The 23,380-nt window shown below is 41.6% G+C and overlaps 3 protein-coding genes across 9 annotated transcripts in view; 1 reads left to right on the top strand and 2 right to left on the bottom strand.

Annotated features, from left to right (window-relative positions):
• The window catches only part of LOC119503121 (H-2 class I histocompatibility antigen, Q9 alpha chain-like), a 114,004-nt gene that overhangs the window by 41,327 nt on the left and 49,297 nt on the right, over nt 1-23,380 (top strand). The gene's annotated exons all lie outside the window — the stretch shown is intronic.
• zbtb22b (zinc finger and BTB domain containing 22b) lies at nt 970-9,279 on the bottom strand. Its single transcript, XM_037794623.1, has 5 exons — nt 9,109-9,279; nt 6,510-6,746; nt 5,224-5,973; nt 3,777-4,055; nt 970-2,614 (listed from the first exon to the last, which is right to left on the bottom strand). The coding sequence occupies exons 2-5, from the start codon at nt 6,744-6,746 to the stop codon at nt 1,505-1,507; spliced, it is 2,376 nt and encodes a 791-aa protein (XP_037650551.1). The 5' UTR covers nt 9,109-9,279; the 3' UTR covers nt 970-1,504.
• On the bottom strand, nt 11,281-22,470 carry kifc1 (kinesin family member C1). Of its 5 annotated transcripts, none has more exons than XM_037794640.1 (18): nt 22,340-22,470; nt 20,067-20,159; nt 19,419-19,518; nt 18,702-18,755; nt 18,223-18,306; nt 17,733-17,931; nt 17,447-17,612; nt 16,786-16,953; nt 16,423-16,536; nt 16,037-16,123; nt 15,694-15,891; nt 14,287-14,451; nt 13,934-14,072; nt 13,577-13,716; nt 13,037-13,110; nt 12,616-12,691; nt 12,172-12,260; nt 11,281-11,744 (listed from the first exon to the last, which is right to left on the bottom strand). In XM_037794640.1, exons 2-17 carry the CDS (start codon nt 20,154-20,156, stop codon nt 12,216-12,218), a joined length of 1,899 nt encoding a protein of 632 aa, XP_037650568.1. In that variant the 5' UTR covers nt 20,157-20,159; nt 22,340-22,470; the 3' UTR covers nt 11,281-11,744; nt 12,172-12,215. The 5 variants fall into 5 exon arrangements, with proteins under 5 accessions (XP_037650568.1, XP_037650567.1, XP_037650570.1 ...); XM_037794639.1 differs by having other exon boundaries at nt 11,281-11,720; XM_037794642.1 differs by having other exon boundaries at nt 11,281-11,720; nt 12,191-12,260.

Raw genomic sequence — 23,380 nt, 5'->3', positions numbered from 1 at the left:
CCATGCTTTTAAAATGAAAGTATTGCAACCCAAACAAGACAAACGATTCCACACAAAGCGGAAAATGAAACGTGTTGGCTCTCTTCATAACAAAATGTTGTAATAAAAACAAAATATTTGACTTCTTTGTGTGCATAACAGCTACTGAAAAAAGAGACTCTCTTTTCATTTGGGTCCATAACTTCTATTGAGTCGAGCGTTCAGAGGAGGTTCACTTGTAAACACACTATACACTGTATAGCTTCGATAAGACCACCAGCTACCGTTGCTAGCTTTAAATGCTCTTCATTGAACTACCGAAGAGATGCACTGAAGGTTAAGATGAGTTTCAAACACTCTCCCTACTACTGATTAACTCCTTCCAAAGCAGACTAGACGGCAGCGAAAACGCATCAGGATCACAAGTTAGTGTTTGTTTCAGGTCTGATGAGTAGAAACGACATATACTTCTATATATTTACAGTAATAATATACTTCTCAAAGCACGAGAACTCTGTGAACAACAAGAACGTGAAAGCAGCTTCTGCTGATCGCCTCCTGCCGGAGGGGAAGTGTTGAGCTTATCGGTTACAGGTAGTGTCTGTGTTTGTGTGGACCCTATCAAAAAAAAAAAGACTTCTTCTTTTGCTACTTCGACAACGAAACATGACGTTTTGAAAAAAGTAATCTGAACGAGGCTGGAGCTCAGCGGCTGTACAGGTTGGTAAATAGATCTCCCCGTACATGTCTGGGATCTGTCAGGCTTCCCTTGTGATGACGATAAATGATTGTGCCTTTTACTGTGATCCAGTTTGAGCTCATCTAAAACAACATGGCAGTACCGACAGTTAGTCCGTCACACGGGACGCTGACGGAAAGATGGAGATAAAAACCCACTAATCTGAAACTTCAGCTTCTTCTTTTCTCAGCGGGATGAACTGTGAGTTATGTACGTTTTTCTCTTGCAGATGTGTTGTTGTTTTTTTTTTTAAATCACATGACGGTGATACGTTACAATACAATACTGCAGAAAATCACAGCAATTTAGAACAGCCATTTGTTTGTTTTTTTAACTCTACTGATACTATAATGTTGCCACAGACAGAAACAGTTATGTCTCTTCATTTTTGGTTTCCTCTCAAAGCATTCTTCTGCAAAAAAAACAAAAAAATAAACTTTATATTTAAAACAATAGCTTACTCACTGAGACTAAGAGGTCCGTTTCTTTTAATGAGGCCACTTTTTGGAGGCAAGTTTCCAAAAGAATTGCGGTTGATTTGAGATGCAGCACGACGGCAAACTCCACGGCAGAGCAGCCGACTGGAATCTCAAAGTCCCATTTCTCTATAAACACTTGCAGGTCCAACGGGAGCTTCGCCTCCACTCGTGACAAAGTACGCACTTCCTGTTTGAAATGTTGAGTTTTGGCAGTTGAGAGAGTTTCTTCCAAGTTGACTTTATTGTAAAAACAGCAGCAGGAAGGAGAAGCGTGGAGAAAGAGGCGCCCGTTGGACATAACACACACTTAAGTCACGCTACTATCGTTGGCACCGACTTCACACACGTCTTCATCACACACACCTCGACCCAACCCTAGACCGGCAAACATCCCCGATCCCTGACCGGGACCCTGGGAGACGACCCCTAGAAGCGCCCCCGCGGCGGCCATGTTGTGGCCCAGAGCAGCACTGCTGCTGTTACTGTTGTTACTGCTGCTACTTCCTGTTGCCGAGACGCCGGCGTGATGCGGCGACAGAACACCGCCGGAAAGATGTGGAGAAGAAACAGCCACTCCTCCTCTCCCTCCTCCTCCTCCCAGAATACCGCCATGTCCTCCCTCCCCCGCAGACAGAAGGAGGTGAGGGGAGGAAATCAAATCCGACCCATCCTCGCCTCCACCTCCTCCTCTTCTCCCTCCCTCGCCGCCGCTCCCGCCTTCGCCGCCCTCTCCCATCCCGCTGCGCCTCTCGCAGTGCGAGCGGTGCCTCATGAAGCTGTCGCGCCACATGAACTTCTTGCCGCAGCCGAGGCAGTCGTACGGCTTGAGGCCCGTGTGCGTCTTCATGTGCTCCGTGAGGTGATGCTTCATCTTGAACTTCTTGGCGCAGACGGGGCAGTGGAAGGGCCTCAGGTCCAGGTGCATGTTGATGTGGCGGTCCCTCATGCTCTTGTGGGTGAAGGTCTTACCGCAGTGGCACATAAACACTTTCCCAGAACCCCCGGCGCCGTTGCTGCCACCACTCCCGCTTCCACCTCCGATCCCCCCGCCGTCCATGCCGTCGACTCCCAGACCGCCCTGCACCGACAGGTGGACCGCACCGTGCTCCAGACCGGGGCCTTTGAAAGAGGCTCCGCCGATCATACCGCCCGGCATCCCCAGGGGAGGGGGGGCAGTGTCCAGAGAGAGTCCGGAGGCCTGGCTGTAGAGGAGGATCTGGTTCCCCTGCATGTCCAGGGGGAAGAGCTGGGCCCGGGCCGAGGCCGCAGACTGGACCTGGCCCAGTAGGGCGGACACGGCGCGGTTAGTGCTCTGGTTCTGACCTGCTGCGCTGTCATGAAGGTGCTGAGCTAAAGTCTGGTCCATTAAACTGCCTTCAAACTTGAGGTAGTCTTCTGAAGAGTGGCAGTAGTCCACCTGGAGACAGACAGACAGAGGAGGGGTTAGATCCGTGATGAATGTTCATGTAGAATGCTGCATCAGGACAAACTGAGAAATACTTTTCAGTGATTTTACCCAGACTTCTCAGAGTCCTCAGCTCCTGCATGTTGGACAGACACGCGTGATGCTGCATGAATCTAGAAAGGTTTCTATGTTAAACTAAAATTACCGTCTCGTGGTTGTACGCCTCCGCCAACAAGTCAAGTTGCAGTTTACATCCACATCTGGGCACTACAATCGGTATTTGAAAAGGTACACAACACCAAGGGATTTTAAGGATGACAAAGAAAGAAAACGATAATAATGTGTTTACGCAAATTCATTTTAACGCCACTAATTTCTTTAATGCATTAACGCAACTTGGGCTCAGTTTTAAAGCTAGAGTGAAGATACTGGCATCATAATAAACTAGAAAACCTAAAGAATCCATCGGTACCAACCATGTCATACTAGCTTGTCATGAAGGAGGTTAAATAACGCTCCAAACATACGCTAAATCTTGGCGAGGAAAAACTGTCATTGCCATTTTCGAAGGGGTCCCTTGACCTTTAACCTCCAGATCAGTGAATGTAAATGGGTTCTATGGGTACCCACAAGTCTCCCCTTTACAGACATGCCCACTTTATGATAATCACATGCAGTTTGGGGCAAGTCATAGTCAAGTCAGCACACTGACACACTGACAGCTGTTGTTGCCTGTTGGGCTGCAGTTTGCCATGTTATGATTGGAGCATATTGTTTTATGCTAAATGCAGTACCTGTGAAGATTTCTGGATCAATATCTGTCATTGTTTTGTGTTGTTAATTGATTTACAATAATAAATATATATATACATTTGCATAAAGCAGCATATTTGTCCACTCCCATGTTGATAAGACTATTAAATACTTAACACATCTCCCTTTGAGGTACATTTTAAACGATGTGCGATTCATTTGCGATGTTGATTAAATATTTGAATCGATTGACAGTCCTAATAAAAATATATACATTACAGTATATTTCATCAACTTAGGCACCCCTTGGTGGTATAAAAACACACTCTACACCAGTTTGCTGTCTCATCTTTCCAAGAACAAAAACAGAATCAGAATATTTTGAATGATGTTATAATCACGTGAAAAGTCTTCAGCTCACCTGTGAGTCCATGTCGCTCTCCGCTCTGCCTCCCAGATCAGCTTGAAGGCTCCTGACGTTGGAGATGTTGAAGTCGCTTCTCTCCCTCTCTCTGGCCAGCTCCATCTCCCTCTCATCCTCGTCCTCCTCGTCTTCTCCTTCGTCCTCCCCGGACACCACGATGAGGTCGTCGTCCTCCATGCGTTCGGTTTTCACCACCACCCACTGTTTACGAGGCATGATGCTGGGCTGGCTGTAGGCAGGACGCTTCTGCAGCGGCAACGCAGAGTGCTCCCCATCCTTTCAGTTGAGATGTTGCATGTTATAATACACTTACTGAGGGATATCTAGTCTTTGTTGTCATGGAAAAATTATGTTTTCAGAATATCAATATCAAAAGTGTTCCATAAACCCTACAGTGACCTGAGAAGGACCAAGGCCGAGTTTAAACCACATTAAATGATGAGGAAATAAATATAAATAGTAATACTACATTTTGGATACAGAATCTTCCTCATGCTAGAACAGAGCTCCTGATCACTTCAAATGAATATGGCAACGTGAGTACAATTGCAATGTTGATTTTGCAATTCCATCCATGCTTTTCAATATTTTTTAAATATTGTAATAAAATTAATTTCATTAGGGCTGTCAAAGAAAACGCGATAATTAACGCAAATTTGTTTTAACGCCACTAAGTTCTTTAAAGCATTCACGCAACATGGGATTTTTAGGTTGTTACTGGTTTCATAGTAAACTATAGAACCTGGTGAATCCATCGGTACCAACCATGTCATACTAGCTTGTCATGAAGGAGGTTAAATAACGCTCCAAACCTACGCTAAATTTTGGCGAGGAAAAACTGTCATGGCCATTTTCAAAAGGGGTCCCTTGACCTCTGACCTCCAGATATGTGAATGTAAATGGGTTCTATGGGTACCCACGAGTCTCCCCTTTACAGACACGCCCACTTTATGATAATCACATGCAGTTTGGGGCAAGTCATAGTCAAGTCAGCACACTGACACACTGACAGCTGTTGTTGCCTGTTGGGCTGCAGTTTGCCATGTTATGATTGGAGCATATTGTGTTATGCTAAATGCAGTACCTGTGAGGGTTTCTGGATCAATATCTGTCATTGTTTTGTGTTGTTCATTGATTTACAATAATAAATATATATATACATTTTGCATAAAGCAGCATATTTGTCCACTCCCATGTTGATAAGAGTTTTAAATACTTGACAAATCTCCTGATTAATCACGATTACATTTTTTAATCAACTGACAGCCCTACCTATTATATAACATCTTCGGGGGTTTTCATATTGCCAACGAGAAAACCAAACATGAAGAATAAAATAGGAGCAGGCGTTTCCTCTTTAGAAGTTGCTTCATGACTGCGGGAATGAAAATAAAACGAATTCAGGTTTTGAGATTAGTTTAAAGGTGCGTTAGAGTCACCTCACCTGATAAGAAGAAACGCCAAAGCTGTCGCTGACCCCAACTTCCTGCTCTGACACTGAGCTCATTTTCTTCCTCCTCCCACTGCCTCCTCCTCTTCCTCTCTTCCTTTGGTGGTACAACACCTCCTCCTCTTCCTCCTCGACTTCCTCCTCCTCTTCCTCGATAAGGAAGGCTTCCTCTCCTCCCGATGGCGTGCAGTAGCTGGGGGTGTTGCTCGCCCCGCCTCCGTCCGCTGAGGCCCCCGCTGCGGTGGCACCGCTCCCTCCGAAGCTGCTCCCGTCCCTGGGGCTGAAATAGTTGGTGCTGCTGGGAGACTGGCTCTCGCTCACCGACGGCCGGCTGGGAGCTTGGGAGGCACGCTGGGGCTCGTTGGACCCTACCACCTGGGCTTGACCGCCACCAGCACCGCCGTCGCTACCGACTCCATCACCCCCGCCTGCGACGCCGTCACCATTGCTGCTGCTGCATCCGAGGTTGGCTGACCCTCCGTCTCCTCCTCCGACGCCGTCCTGCACGCCACCGCCTCCTCCGCTGCTCCCTCCTCCCGCTGCAGCCCGGCCCTCCTTCAGCAGCTCCGTGCATTTGTCCACGATGTGCCACATCTGCAGGACGCTGCCCACCGTGAGGTAGTTGACGATGTCCTCGCGCAACATCCGGAGCTGACCGGTGTAGGCGCAGCTCAGCACGCTCTCAAACGCCAGCGGGTCCATTGCTGCCGGGATGGAGACTGTAGACATGTTCTTCAGTAGTACCTGAGGATGGATGGAGATATATCACAATAATACAGTTATTCATTTATGAATGATGATGAGCATATTGTTTTATGCTAAATGCAGTACCTGTGAGGGTTTCTGGACAATATCTGTCATTGTTTTGTGTTGTTAATTGATTTCCAATAATAAATATATACACGACCGCTCTCTCTCATCCCCGGCTCTCTGAAGCTCTGTACCCCGCTGTAGCCTGGCACGGCAATAACCTTTTATTTTGATGTTAATAAACTTCATAGTCACATACATTATTGTGTCTCAGTATCTTCTATGCAGAGTCTGGCTAAACCAAACTGTCAAAGGTCCTAAACTTGAGACAGCTCCTACAAAACTCAAAACAAAAGCTCAAATATAAGCAACACGTACGGGAGGTTTCATGCCTCTGAATCTGCCTCTGAAGGCATATTTTCGGCATGCTCCAGATCAGAGATGGATGAATATGACTCTGGACTTTAGACTCCATGAAGCTTTTATGTGATCATACTGATTAGAAAGCGTCAGCAGCACAACACTCCCACCTGGTCATGGAAGTAGGGCGAGGAGGCGGCCAGGACGCAGCGGTGGGCTTTGAACACTTGTCCCTGGACGTGGATGGAGAGGTCACAGAGCCTGCCCTCTTCTCTCTGCCGGTTCAGGCTGTCCAGCACCGAGGCCTGAGCGCTGGGGAAGCACACCTGCACCACCGGGCCAGATGTGTCGCTGGGAGCTGAGCTGCTGCTGCTGCTGCTTCCCACTTCCATGGGCAGGGACTGCATCTAGGTGGTAGAAAAACTTTCATGACTGGCAATAAAATAACAATTTTAGATTAAGTTTGACTGCTGCTTCCTGGTTTGTTACGGCTGAATCTGTCCAGGCCACTGTCGCTGGGATGTGAGATAAAAGAAAATCATAAGGGCCGTGTTGCGATCTCTAAATATAATGCACCACCACACACTAAATGTCTCATGACTGCCATTCTCAACTATTTATTTTTTTACTTATTAAATGCTTTGTAGTGGTAATACATGCAGTATTATGAATTTAAGGTATTTTAAAAATCCTATTTAAAAAAAGTTATTTTTATAAAACGGTCACTATATCCTATTATTATTATTATTTAGAATACGATGATATAAAACAGAGAAAAGCAGCAAATCCTCACATTGGAGGATTTGCAATCAGAGGCTTTTTGTCTTAGAGAATGACTCAAAACAAATCATTAATCAATCATCAGAATAGCTGCTGTACGTAAACATAAACATTCTATGTTAATGACATCAGCTGACAGGAAGTAAACATGGACCCAAACTGTTGCCTAGCAACGCAATTCCGTTGAAATGCACTAAAACGGAGCGTTTCAGACAGAGGGTGAATACAGGTATATTCAGGCAGACAATATGAGGAAAATAAAGTTTGTGTAAACATGTTCTACTAGAAACACAAAATACAAATATGAACCTGAAAATGAACATAATATGAACATACATAACCTTTAAAGTCCAGAAGCTGCCCCCTTTTTGAGCAAACATAAAGAACTCATATAAAAACTGTAATTCAAGGTTAATGACTAATTCTCAAACAGTAAAACAGATGAATATTGTGATTAAGTGAGTAATCACATCTGTATTCTGTATTTAGGGTGCAGTGGCCAATCAAGGAAGCGGTTGACTTGATTGGCTGTGTTGTGCACATGCTGCTACTTTAGAAAAGGCTCTTGATTGATTTACCCAGAATACACTGCAGATTGGTCCCACTACTACAGTCTAGAAGTGCAACTGAAAACCTCAAGTGTCTATTTTGAAGTGTCTTTGTTAGATCTCAGCCACAGTGTGTCTTCGTGCAGCCAGCCCTCCCTATATATATACTGCTACTGCATCATGTCAGCCACAAGCTGCACACTGGAACATGTCCTGCATGTCCTGCTGCACTGTGTGGGGATTATATGAGTCTGTCCCTGCACACACTTTGACAACATAATGATAGTTCTGAAAAGCTCAGAGTATTTATGTACTTTTACTGAGGACAAAAAAAATGAATTAAAGGGACTGTTTGTAACTTTTTACACGTATAAATCTACCGGTCGGTTTCCCATGCGCACTCGCATATGCGCGCTCGTGTGCGGCTACGCTGTTCAGACTCCCTGTGGACACGTACCATCAGACTCCAACACAAACTACACGGAGGAAACAAAACCGCAAAGTTGTATCTAGTGAAGCCCGGTTGCAAAACAGTGTTGGCCGCGGTCGGAGGACGCGGGGGAGACCGTAGCTTTGGTCTCCAGGGCCGGAGTCCCTGCTGTACTCTGCTCCTCTGCTTGCCTTCACTCACACACCGCGCTCCTTCTCTCTCTGTCGCTCCACCTCTCACGTGCATGCTGCTCACTCCACACTGCAGAAGAGTTAGTTTAGCTCTGAGAATATCTAGTGAATGTTCAGTGGACGTTTGTGCAGAAATAACTGCTGCAGCTCCTCCAGACCAACAGAGGTTTCCCGTGTCTTGTGAAGTGACGGGGCTCTGCAGAGAGAAACGTTATCGTCTCCGACCAAAACTCCGGCGTCTCCCCTGTTCCCTCCGGCCGCGGTCGGGAGGCTGAAGCAGGAAAAGCCAACACTAGGATCAGTATTGATTCATGGAGAGACCTTGGTCTGGTCAGCTAACATTACTGCCAAGCAGCTGAAATATAGAGTGATATTGTGCTTTTAGCTGACGTGTGTCTCCTCACTGTGTTGAGCGATGCTCCTTCATGTCTATGTAGAGCGAGCACAAGCGCCAGCAACAGGACGCTGATTGACTTAACGGCCACAGGTGTCGCTGTTAAGAAGACATTCTGATTCTTACATAGAGTCCCTTTAATGGACATAAAATAGCCCACATGACATACATGACCACACCACTTTACAGCTGTTATTAGAGCAACAGCTGGAGGACAAACACACTTTTAGTTGCTACAATGTGCAGAGCATTGGAGCTGGTGGTGTTGTGAACAGCTGCTGCAGCTGGTTGTCTTCTTCTGCTTTCACCCAGCAGCCAGAGAAAACAGTGACAGAGCCTGCTAGCCTGCTAGATAGCTTAGCTGAGCTCAGACGGCTGCAGAGCTGCAGAAAAACAACATGAGCCTCTGCAGACATTCACACTGACCGTGTTTAGTGGAGCCTGCAGCCCTCACAGCTACAGTCTGAGTCCTGCAGGTTTATCCAGGCCCTGGAGTCTGGGGAGCATTTCTAGAGGATCTTCTTCCCATCTGATGTGATCTGATGTGATCTGATGTGATGTGTTCCTGCAGACAGAGACGCGTCCCCTTTAAGAGGATTCCAGACAGACGAGCCAGACTTCAGCCGACACAAATTACATCAAATAAACAATGGAACAGTCACATTTAAATACAGCCTTAATATTGATCATAACAGTCACTGTAGACAACTGAAGATTGATTTAAAATATTAAGAAATTCATTTTCATTTTTTTTTTTTATCTTTATTCCAAATAATCTCTCAAAATGATTGACACATGCACTATATATATATATGTTGGATAAAATGCATTTGAACATTTAAACCTGCAGTAGGCAGAATATGTTTTGCATCATTGGGCAAAAACTTCTCTGTTTTGTGATGTTTTATTGTATAAACGATTAATAGATGTCAACTTAAAGTGACAGGATATTTTTGGCATCATTGGGCAAACATACCATAATAACCTTTCAGCATATTGTAATTCAAGTGTTCTGAGAGAAAACTAGACTTCTGCTCCTCCTCATGGCTCTGTTTTCAGGCTTTAAAGGTCCCATATCGTGCTCATTTTCAGGTTCATACTTGTATTTTGTGTTTCTACTAGAACATGTTTACATGCTGCAATGTTAAAAAAAAACAACTTTATTTTCCTCATACTGTCTGCCTGAATATACCTGTATTCACCCTCTGTCTGAAACGCTCCGTTTTAGCCAATTTCAACGGAATTGCGTTGCCAGGCAAGTTTGGGTCCATGTTTACTTCCTGTCAGCTGATGTCATTTACATTCACCGGAACAGGAAATAAACTGGGACATATTTAGAATGTTTACGTTTAAAACCGTGTAATGGTCTATATTACATATATATTGTATATTTGTGACATCACAAATGGACAGAAATTCTGACGGCTTGTTTCAAACGCAGTGTCTGAATACGGGCTGTGTGTATTTCTCTGTGGATTGAGGGTTTTGATAGTTTAACAGTATTTATATATAACTTAAACCTGCTTTATAATAAAAAATTTAAAAAATCTCACTTTTTACAAAATGGGACCTTTAAAGTGGCAGAATGTTTTTGGCATCATTGGGCAAACATACCATAATAAGATTTAGGCATATTGTAATTCAAGTGTTCTGAGAGAAAACTAGACTTCTGCTCCTCCTCATGGCTCTGTTTTCAGGCTTTAGAACATCTAGCCCGTGACGGGAGACTTTGACCAATCACAGGTCATTTCAGAGAGAGAGAGCGTTCCTATTGGCTGTTCATTCAACGGGAGGCAGCTGTCAATCATTCATGAACCCCAATCAAACTGTCAAACTAGGCAGCACTGATCAAATATGAATCAATATTCTGGTACTGTAATGTCTATTTCTCTCCTCAAATGTTTTCATAAACGTCTTGTAGTGCACGGTTTAGCTGTAGAATGAGAACGTTTATTTGATCAACGTTGCCTAGTTGAGGCAAGGCTCCAGCTCGGCTCTGATTGGTTGTTTTCCTCCAGTCTGTGAAATCATGCAGATGCCGTTAGGAGCACCGGAGGACACCGAGGCACACAATTTTCTTTTCAGATTACCTGTTTCATGTACTACTGTCAGGATATAGTGATGTTTTTTATAAAAATACGTTTTTAATCATATTTCATATCCATTTCTAACCACTGCTGCTTTAATATCCATCAATCTTCTTTAATGTCATACTGTATTTAAATACAACAAATGGATGAAATACTGTATATAAAAAGGATGATTATATGATGCTGACAAGCAAAGTGCATCATCATCACGTCCAATGTATACACGCCTGAGACTGAAGCAAACATTGACTGATGGGACATTATGGACATCCATCCTTTGCCACTTTAATATATAAAGTCTAAGGAATGTACTGTATATAACCAACCATAAGTTCATCTTGTTTATTATTTTGTCCTCAGGGGTTGATGTATAAACATAAATCATAACTACCATACTGTAATCGAATGACACTGAAGTCATTTGCCTGGAAAGTAGAACAAAAGAATTCAAAAGAAGGTAAAACCCTGTAGTTTGGTTTGGAAAAAGGTTTCAGTAATGTAAACAAGATTTGCCATAACATGCTTTATGTTTATGAAAGAATTAACAACAATTGTATGGAATAAACATAAAGCAACACAAGAAATACAAGTTGCCCATCTACTGTCTTTATTATTACATCATGTTGGGCCAGCAGGATCGAAAACTAACAATGACCGTTTATCACCAAAAGTCAAGAAAAACTGAGAAAAATATAACAGTATCAGTTTAACCAAACTATTTATTTGAAATTATTGTGCAAGTTATACAAAACACACCATATGTAAATTGAAAATAATTAAAATATATAAATCGGAATAATATGGGTCCTTTCATTAAAGGAGCAGTGTGTAGGATTTGACGGCATCTAGCGGTGAGGTTGCAGATTGCAACCGACTGAAGCTTCTCCCGTGTGCCGAGCGTGTCGGAGACCTACGATGGCGGCCGGCTCCATGGAGAGGATCCGCTCCCTATATACATAAAAACGGCTCATTCTAAGGTAACGAAAACACAACGATTCTTAGTTTCAGGTGATTATACACTAAAAGAAAACATACTTATTAATATTATATTCCAATTATGCCAATAGATGCCCCTAAATGCTACACACTGACATGTCCAATGGAGATTAAATGTCTCAACTAGAGAATTTCCTCATCAGTTAAGGACCCTTAAAGAGTATATATAAAAACACTAACTAGAAACATGCATATGTACACATCCACTTGATTTACATAAAAGCATAGAAATGTTTAAAAGGCTGTGTTAGTGATCACTAATCAAAGCCCTGAGCATATACAAAAAGGATTTCAGTTTTTGGTTCTTACCGATTGGCACCATAATGTGCCCAAACAGCACAAAGTGTAAGTCAAAAGGCATGGGAAACAATTATACTGAACATTTCATAGATAACATAGATAACGGTAAAAGTGGTAAGAACCGAGTTTTTTTTGAAGCACTTCGCTCTATTTCTTGTTGGCGCTTGCGGTACCAATGACACAGTCGTTCACCTGTAAAGAGAGCAAAGAGAAAACATCGCATGTCAGAAATCACAAAGTCGTAATCATGAGAAAATTATAAACAATTACACTGTAACAGTGTTACAAGCAAAATAAAGCTGTGGGTCAAGGAAACAGGTAACCTGATGATGAAGACTTTAAAAATATATTTGTTTAACATTGCTAGTTGGGAGCATTTTTACAACAGGAACTACTGTATTTACTTTAACTTAAAGAGCTTATCTTGTACTTCTTCAGCTAATAAAGTTAATTTAACTTTACAATGAAGTTCACATTAATCTACAGTTTCACATCACGCGATTAATGTACTCATGTCATGATTAACCACAATCATAGATGCACTGACCTTGCTGGCAAACCTCAAGGAGTTTAGGGTTTCCCCAAAGCTGTCTGGCTCTGGGGCGATGTTCACAAACATCAGCCTGGGATGAGAAAAAACACAAATAAACTCATTAGAATAACTCAGAATGATCTCCTCTCCTAAATACGTTTACCTGGGTGAGAATTTAAAACCAGCAAACCAATACCAAAGATCAGTAAAGTCATAATTAGTCTGCTCTGCTTTGGGAGGCAACAGCTCTTGTATGGAGGCGGAGCTTACATGCAGTCAAATCAGCTTCTCAATTTTGGATAAAACCTCTTACTGTGGACAAATGACTGAAAAGAGTGGTTTGCTGCCTTGAACTCAGGTGACGCAACATAAAAGAGCATCTGTTGGAGCCGACCACTGATGTCTTGAAACTACAGTATGTTGTTCAAGAACTCACGTTTTGCTATTTCCTCCCAAGCATCCCTGAAGCAGGTAGGTCAGCTTAGAGTTTCTGTAGGGAACATAGCTCTCCTGGAACACAAACAAAATCAGTTTATGTCACAAACTAAATGAACACTGAAAGGCAAGCTGTAAATAAAGCATTCATCTTAAAGGCCCAGACACACCAAGCCGATATCAAAGAACTATCAGCGACCAAGGCCACCGGTTGAATCTCCACACGTCGCCTTTGTCTTCGCCAAAAAGTTGCACTCAAACACACCGCAAAGACTACAGCTGACTGCCAACTACCACGTACGTTCTCTGCACCTGCGTGAGAGGAAATAACTCTCCACACCAGCAGGCGGCGGTAGTCTGTATTCGTCATTCAAAAAGGGAAACCGGAAGACCGAAAAATGAGAAGACGCACGGAAAAAACTAGGCCGGCAGACGCTCACCGACGGCCCCAAACTGTCCTACGGCTTATTGTCGGCCTGGTGTGTCAGGACCTTTAGACTTCACATCCTCTTTCAGCCAGAAAGGGCTCCTGCTTACAGACCTTGTTGGCCAGTGCGGAGATGACTATGCCCAGGTTGGAGAGGGAGCCGTTGATGGCAGTCATCTCCTTAAAGCGGTCACCCTGAGACTGACTCTTCAGCATGCGCTCACTGCCGGCCAAGTCCACCAGGCACAGAGTGGCTATACACACAAAAAACACAAAATACATATGCAGGTTTAACAAAAAGAAACTTATAAATCAGATTATAAAAAGAGCACATAGATCACGTACGCAGAAACTGCAGCGATTTTAGACAACCGAACAAGAAACCTACCTTAAACAAAGAGTTTTGATATTCTAAATACACAAGTGAAACCACATTTCTGACACGGGCATAATCAGCGGGAATATACTCACACTTGCATTTGACATCCCTGCCAACATTCACTCCCTCGATGTCCAGCTGGAACACTGAATGGGAGCGAGAGGAGCGGTCATTCTGGGCTGTCTGGGCTGTGGAGCGATTCTGATTCGCCAACATGATCAGGCCGAGAACCTGGCAGGGGGAGGGGATCATAGAGATTATCTACTGTAAAGTTACAAAGGTAGAAATATCATGGTATGTTCATAGTTAACTGCTAATATGTCGATCATGCTTATCGTACTTGTTTACTGATTTAATCTTTAATGATAAGTATTTTTTTTTGCATGCAAAATGAATGACTGAACAGTTAAGTAACTTGAGTGACTGATATATGAGCCTAGCGTACCTGATCCTCGTTGCAGACCTTCTCGTATGTGAGGTTGGTGATTGTCACCTCGTTATTGGTGGCCTTGCGGATCTCATGCTCGGGCCTCTTGCTGGCCTTGCCAGTGTACAGGAGGTCTCGCAGGGTCTCATTGTAAATTTCGACAAAGCTCGCTGTGAAGGAGAACTGAGGAAAAAACAGAAATGGTTCCAACATTTAATGAAAATGTTCCCTTTCACTTTGTTTTGTTGGCTGGTGTCAACGGTGGCACACAGAGCATGAATCTACACCGATGTGAGAGTCTGGGTGCCAAAAGCTCCAGTAGAAATCACACTAGTGTGAAAATGATCCCAATGTGGCAGCCTGGACTGCTCTCTATGAACTTGTCTTTGTGCATCTGTCTTGCACTATATTGTGACATTGTGTTGTCAGAAATTTACAAGAAAAAAAAACTTTTTTGGGTCAAGGAACCACATCCGTTCACTTTGCAAGGTTGGATCAACCTCATCACAACAGATAGTAAACAGGGAATGCCACACCCACACGTTAGTGAGGAGGTGCAACAGTATGGAACATGGTGATATCCCTGCATCTGTCCATTGCATTGTAGTTCCTGATGCACAAAAGCTATCACCTCATCCAAATCAATACTTTGTTTTCTTCTGAATTGGACCAATTCACGGCGATGTCTCTTCAAAGTCCAGACGCTTATGATAATATGGTGATTCTGGGCTAAAATCACTAGTATCTACTTATTGATAAGTCTGATTGCAAAGTATAATTTGAACAGGTTTCCCTGCAGGTATAATACAAGGCAAGCGGTGGAGTGGAGTTCCTTGACCAAAAAAAAAAAAAAACACTCTTTTTCCACGTTTTTTTTTCTCGCAAATTTATGACGTTATAAACTCAGAGAATATTCTAGTTTACTCTTGAAATTTATGACTTTAATCTTAGAGAATATTAAAAAATGTTCACGTAAATTTATTACTTTAATCTCAGACAATTTCTGAACTTTTTCCTCGCAAATTTATGACTTTATAATCACAGAGAATATTTACTTTTTTTTCGTGAATTTATTACTTTAATCTCAGAGAATATTCTAGTTTTTCTCTTGTAAATTTACGCCTTTAAACTCGGAAATTCAGAGTTTTTTCTCGTAATATTATCCCCCTCTACCGGCTCTGTAATTTTGTTGCTCTGTAACTGCTGTATGCGTAAATCAGCAACTGAACGGTTTCCACACATCAACTTAAAAGGTGATGATATGTCAATGTTGTGTTCACAACTTGTTTCTGCTGTCCCAAAGTGGCCAGAAAAAAATCAGTAATTGCAGGTTTAAAATGCTTTAACTGATGTAGACAGAGTTCATTTTGAATAGAAAGACCTGCTTCCCTGTTTGTATTCACATCCATGACATTACACACTAACCTCCCAGCCTTGTGCTCCCAGTTTCTCTGCTGCTCTGAAGATTTGCTTCACGGCTCTGGGAATTACACCTCTGCACTCATCATACTCGTCTCCCTCCATGGTGTACGTCTTTCCGCTTCCTGTCTGGCCATAAGCAAAGCAGCAGACGTTGTAGCCGTCCAATGCCGACTGCACCAGCAGCGAGATCTCTTCGAAGACCTGACAACAAATTGACAAAATCACCATGAATTTCCTGCCCTGGTAGGAAACAGCTACAAAACATGCATGTGTTTTGTTTATCTTAAAATCATAACTTGAAGACTCTTTTATATATTGTAAAAATGTATATGCACATGTTGTTTACCTCTTGTTGTAAAGCCTGGGGGCCAAACACCCGGTCAAAACTGAAGTTGTAATTCTTCTGAGTCTCAGCAGTTTTGCCTGTGTGGGACTAAAAAGCAGAAAAGGGCAGAATTAAGTTTTAGTAGTTTAAGATATGCTTATGCAACTCAAATCAGTATGTGGCATCTTCTTTAAGGTGAGTTTGATGTGGTACTGTTGAGAGACATGTTTGTTATGGTAACTGTGACATCCATCTCATGAAGATATTGCCATTTTTTCTTTTCTACAATGTAAAAAAATGTCTGATTAGACAGTAAATACATCAGTACTTGCTACTGTGGCCTGCTAGAAAAAAAACTGTTTCCTTAACTACAAACATGCCTTTATTTATTTATAGACGTGGTATACCTCTTCTGTTTTGGCCAGTGTGATCGCCTTGTTGTCGCTGGTCAGGAGCTGAATGTGCTTGCTGAGGCCTCCCTCCACCTGGGGGCGCACTCTGCAAAAGACCCTGATATTGCCCTGCATGAAAAGGGTGGTGGACAAAGTAGTCTCATTAGTCAGAGAGAATAGTAACATTTGTTTGGCTTTGGTGTTTACAACACTACAAAAATAATTGCAAAGAAATTAAAAAAGGAAAAAAAACAAATGTTTTCCTCAGTAGAGTTAGAATAGAACTACGTAGCCCAGCCCATGGATTAGCTACTGAAAGGACTTTGATGGTGCCGTCCACCGGGCTGTGTTGATCTGTTCCACCACATTGTAACTTGCCTTGAGCTCCTGGATGGAATTGTGGAGCTGTCTGCGCTCCATCTCCCCGGCATGCAGCTCATCCTTCTGCTGGACCACAGTGTCGCTGAGAGAGCGGACCTCTTCCTCGGTGTCTCTGAGGGTCACCTGCAGACGGGCCAGAGTTGACTCCTGTACGGCAAGCTTCATCTGCAGAGGAAAGACGGACAGACGAAAAGCATACTGTTAATTCTCATCTTAAATCTGAGCAACATATCTGTTTTTAAAATAATCTTCAAACTTCTATGCACCGATCCGATACCAGAATTTATAAACCTAGAAATAAAATCAACTTGTTTAACTGGAAGTCAATTCTTTGCAGCTCCAAAATAGTAGCCTTCACTGTGCTGTCGCCGTGGATAACTACTGTTTTAGGGCAGCGAAGAAGAAAACTGATTTTTGAAAACATTTTAAGACGCATCACACGAAACGCATGGTCAGTAGTAAACAGCTGTTTAATAATAATAATAATAATAATAATAATAATAATAATAATAATGCTGATTTTTTAAAAATTGCGCTGGTGTCGGATCGGTATCAGCCAATAACGCAAGTTCAGGTATCACAATCGGTAGTGAGAAAGAAAAAAAATGTTATTGGGACATCTCTAGTATTAGCTGCTATCCAGCAGCAGACTTTATACCTTGAGAGTTTGCAGCTCCGTCTCTTGGCTGTCCCGGAGAGTCTCCATGACCTTGTATTTGCCCTCTAAGTTGGAGAGCTCCTTTTCAAGAGTGCTCTTCTCACTAGACACTTTCTCCAACTCATTCCGGACTCCTGACAATGCCTGCAGCTCCTCCTCGTACTCACTAAAAATCACAGAACAGAAAGGTAATTTAATGGTGTCCAAACATTAGTAACACTACAATGTGATGACAGTGAAATCGATTCATTTTATTTTTACAAATGAAATGGTCCTTGTACTGTACCTGATCTGGCGCCTCTGCCTCTCAAGATTTGTCTCCATTTCAACCACTCTTGTTTTGCTCTGGACCATCGTGTCTCTCAGAACCTCGTTCTCCTGGTTGACAGATTTGACCTTGGTCTGGTAGTTACGGATCTTACCCTCCATGTCGTTGACCTTGCCCTTCAGATCCCATGCGCACCGCTTGGTGGCCCCGCCCACACCTGTACACAACAGCATCAGCAAAAGGTGTGACGGTTCCATTCAGACCTCAGAGTGTTCTCAAGAAAAAGAAAACAATCTGTGTCTGTGTCAGGACTGGAATAAGCCTGTCCAGTCATTTCATTCAGACCTGTCTGCGTGCACTCTCACGTTCATTATGATCATTTTATTTGGGGGGGGGGGGAGCTGTATTTACTGTATTCTGTAAATACAGCCGTTAAACCAAACATGAATTCACTTGATTTGACATAATTTACTAAGGAACAAGGAACCAAGTGGAGTGGATTCCTCACCTGCTTTTGTGCCAGTGGGTGCAACAGTTTGTTTCATGTTGCCTCCCTTTGGTGCAGTTGAAGCTATAGATTGTTTCAGGACACCTGATGGAACAAACAAAAGCAGTGACGAACAATGTAGAAGAAATCATGTCAAAATCATTCATCTGTTACCTTGATAATGATAATGATAATAATAATAATAATAATAATAATAATAATAATAATAATAATAATAATAATAATAATAATAATAATAATAATAATACCCTGTGTTTATGATGGATCCAAAGCACTTCTGTATTTTCTTGCTACCGGTTGGTGAACTATACAACTTATGAAATATTGTCTCTATATTAATATATTACACCCATAATAAACTAAAACTGTAATGCTCAATTTCTGCTGCAGTAAGGTTTTGTGAACACAAGGCCTGACACAAAAGAACAAATCACAGCTTATGCACTTTCCTCCATCCCCGAGCAGACGGCTCATCTTACCTCTGGAAGGACCGACAGCCACGGTGGCAGCTCCCACACCTCTGACTGGTCTAGCTGTGTGGGGGACAAAGTGAGACAGAGAGGTATATATTTTGTTTAAATAAAAACAAGATAATAGATCACAAGAAATAAAAACAATACACAAGCTTGAACAATATTTGTTTGGTTACACTTAGTAAGAAAAAACTATAATAAATTATGGGGTTATAGCTGCTGATAGGGGTAAAGAATAATAAATATGCTGTGTATATATGTATAAATATACAACACTTTACAATCAAATGAACATGTCTACTGCTTTCTAGACTAGACCAGGGTATATTTGATCTTAAATACAATCTATTTACTTTAAGTTGATAACGTCTGTATGACAATAAAGTAGAATAAATTAAATGTCTATCTTAGTTTGAGCAGTTTACAGTAAATGTTTGGACCGGTAGTTGCACAGAACTGACATTGGAGCGTGTTCCATGTGAAACACAAAACGGCGTTGCACGTCGTCAGTGAGGCCGGCTGGTTAATAAGTCTGAATCGATGTAGGCTCGCTGTTGGAGGGTTTCATAACCGACTTCCACTCCCCACTAATTGGTTTGGGATGACACTTAATATGGCGGACCCTCCACGCTTACGCGCAAACGGAGTGGAAGTGGGTAAGGAGAGGGTGTAGGGGGTGGTTTGGAATTGGACCTAAAAGTCAGGTTTGAGCTAGTAACTTACAAACAGGTGCCCTGGTTGCTGCAACAGCAGGCTGCCTGCCACCAATGATTGTAGCTGCTGCCTGTGGTTTGACGGGATCTGGGTCCCTGCGAATCTTCTTCTGCAAACACAAAAAAACAACACCGGCATTAAAACAATGATTCAATATTTTGGGCTATAACAATAATCTACTTTTTCTTGTACACCTACAAACAGAAATGTTTACCAGGTCTATCATATGGGCTCTATGGATGACTCCCATTATAGATGCAACAACATTAATGCTTGACAACTGAATCCAATACAGCACCACCAGAAATTATAATCGTCAACATAATTGTGATCAACACCTCGTTGACACCGCCACGACAAGAACATAACCTTTAACATTACATTGTACATGTACGTGTAATTGTGTAACAGCCCTTAAGAGTTTACGACATTACAATCAGCTTCATGGCCAAGAGAAGAACTTAATTTTTCTGTTCAGATCTCATGTGGAAAAGTGATAGGCCAACATCTGGGTGCTGAAATGTATGAGCTGGATAACAGATTATTTTACAGTGCTACACACAGAGCAGCTTGAGGTGCAGCAGAATAAATCTGACAGACAGAGAATAACTGGTGAAGCCAATGAAATTAAAAGATGTGGATGATTTTAGTACAAACCTGAACAGGTGCATAGTCTTGGCCATTCTCTGAGCTGCTGCTGCTGGTTGTAAGGACCCTCTTGCTTGCACTAACTGGCAAGCGAGACATGTTCTGTTGAGGGTTAAGAGGTAAATTATGATCAAAACAGAACAACACAGAAACAAACATCAAGCATGAACACATCTCTGTCACACTAATCTCATTTAGGAGCATATTATAGTATATTATGGCAACCGGCTATACTTTGGCTCACTACTTTTAGCAGGTTAACCACATCCACCTCAAATTTGGTGAGTGAAATCTTAAATCTTATCTTCATGATGCCAAACTGCAAAGTTTTGTTTTTTTTCTCCTGTAAATCAGATGGTCTTCAGAAATCTTCATAAAAACATCTGCACGTTCAACCAGCTGGCTGGATCAAGAATTTTGGCCAATTTCAAATGCCAAAAGCAGTACACCATAGGATACAGACAAAACACATGAAAGATCAAGCATTGAAGAATAATATCGTCTATAATTTTTTGGCTGGTCACGCCTGTTTCAAATGTCATTTATAGGTAATAGGAAAGGAGTGGAGAAAATTGAAGGAGCTTTAGCTATTGAGAACTAAGAGATGAATATAACAGGTTTGTATTTTATATATATATATATATATACGTATATATATATATATATATATATATATATATATATATATATATGTATTTTTTTGACAAATTAAACAATAAAAACATGAATATATACATGTTTGGTATAAACAAATTATTGACACTTCAAATGAGAGATAAGTCTTTCATTTTAACTCAAATATTCTCACTTAAATGGTGGCAGTATGTGGGCTTCATTAGGGATGTTTAGTTACCCCTTAAACCAAAATATGTAACGTTACGATACATCTTTATTGTCAGTTTGCATTGAAATTAATTTTGCATCCATAGGCAGCTCAGTTTGAGAAAAAGTACAATAGACATCCTGTTAACATGGACCAGGGGTCAGCAACCTTTACTATCAAAAGAGACATTTTAGGCAAGAAAAAAATTAAATCTGTCTGGAGCCTCAAATCATGTGATCATTGTGATGAAGGTAACACAGTTTATAGTCTATAAGTCTAATGCAGTGAGGGCCAAAGAGACAATGTACTACGGAGTATTAGGGCCACATTGAGGGAAAACACATCTGAGATTTACACAATAAAGTCAGAATATTACGAGGAAAAGTGGTCGTAATATTATGAGAATAAAATCGTAACTTTACGAGAAAAAAATAAAATAACACGTAAAATTAGTACTATATAATATTATGACTTTATTCTCTAAACAAAAACAAAACACAAAACACATCACAATTATTTATACATAACCCATTACAAAATGACCATCTGTCCTCTGGTGTAACGTTAACTGGACTGCAGCATGTATGTTGTAACGTTAACTGGACTGCAACATGTATGTTGTAACGTTAACTGGACTGCAGCATGTATGTTGTAACGTTAACTGGACTGCAGCATGTATGTTGTAACGTTAACTGGACTGCAGCATGTATGTTGTAACGTTAACTGGACTGCAGCATGTATGTTGTAACGTTAACTGGACTGCAGCATGTATGTTGTAACGTTAACTGGACTGCAGCATGTATGTTGTAACGTTAACTGGACTGCAGCATGTATGTTGTAACGTTAACTGGACTGCAACATGTATGTTGTAACGTTAACTGGACTGCAGCGTGTATGTTGTAACGTTAACTGGACTGCAGCATGTATGTTGTAACGTTAACTGGACTGCAGCATGTATGTTGTAACGTTAACTGGACTGCAGCATGTATGTTGTAACGTTAACTGGACTGCAGCGTGTATGTTGTAACGTTAACTGGACTGCAGCATGTATGTTGTAACGTTAACTGGACTGCAGCATGTATGTTGTAACGTTAACTGGACTGCAGCATGTATGTTGTAACGTTAACTGGACTGCAGCATGTATGTTGTAACGTTAACTGGACTGCAGCATGTATGTTGTAACGTTAACTGGACTGCAGCATGTATGTTGTAACGTTAACTGGACTGCAGCGTTACATGGTCCACTCTCTGTCCTGAGGACTACTACTAGCTAACGTTAGCTGTTAATGCTAAATACTAAATCAGCTCGACTGGATTAACCGTTAGACCTGTAACTAACAGTTAACACCGACTAACACTTAGATAGTTAGATAACTTAGCTGTTTGAACGTTAGCTAATATTAAAACGATATGAACGAATAAATAAATACATATAAGGTGAAGTTATTAGACCATTTACCTGAGCTGTAGAGGAGTTACTCAGAGTGATGTGTCTGCTTCAGCGCCTCCAGGCCGTTTGAATTTGAATCGAGCTGTTTTGGTTGGTGCTGCTTCGTGATTGGTTGAGCCAGCGTAAGCCCCGCCTCCGTCTCTTTATGTGTGCTTGGTACGTCGTACGGAGTGTCCCGGTTGGGCGGGATATACGTGATACATTAATGTATCACATGTTATGCTACATTGTAGCTACGTCACTAATGACGTTTGATTCACTAGTTATTCATTTTTAATGTCTAATATTTAATCATTTTATTTATTGTCCTGGCTTTTATTTTTTTCAACTTTTCATGTTATGATGTGCTTATATTTTTTATTTTATTTTGTTTTACATAACAAATGTGACACATTTTGGCTTAGACTGCCCTGAAATGACACAAACTGTCATCACTGCATCTTTTGCACATCCTAACCTCTGGAGACTTTGTGGATGGTTGATGATGTCCAGCTGTTTGAGTGTAATGTCACAGCAGATGATCTACAATACTGTGTGGATAATTGTGATAAAATGTATCACATTTTATGCTACACTGTAGCTACGTCACAAATGAAATTTGATAGACTGACTAGTCGTTCATTTTTAATTTCTAATATTTAATCATTTTATTAATTGTCCTGGCTTTTTATTTTTTCAACTTTTGTTGTAATGATGTGTTATATATTTATTTTATTTTATTTTGTTTTACATAGCCTGCATGTTGTAGTTCATTTTCTTTACATCAACCACATAACAAATGTGACACATTTTGATTTAGAATGCCCTGAAATGACACAAACTGTCATCACTGCATCTTTTGCACATTCTAACCTCTGTCTGGAGGCGTTGTGTTTTAGTTGCTTGGATGGTTGATGATGTCCAGCTGTTTCAGTGTAATGTCACAGCAGATTATCTACAATACTGTGTTGATAATAAGCAATTCCACAAACCTGTTCAATGTTTTTCACCACAAAGTTTCTGCTAAACTGAGACACATGTACCGCATCATTTCTTCCCTGACAAACCTGG

This window comes from Sebastes umbrosus, chromosome 15 (genome assembly GCF_015220745.1).
Source record: "Sebastes umbrosus isolate fSebUmb1 chromosome 15, fSebUmb1.pri, whole genome shotgun sequence".
In the NCBI taxonomy this organism is placed as follows: Eukaryota; Metazoa; Chordata; class Actinopteri; order Perciformes; family Sebastidae; genus Sebastes; species Sebastes umbrosus.
The sequence above is the reverse complement of the archived record's forward strand: the minus strand, read 5'-3'. Positions and strand labels throughout refer to the sequence as shown.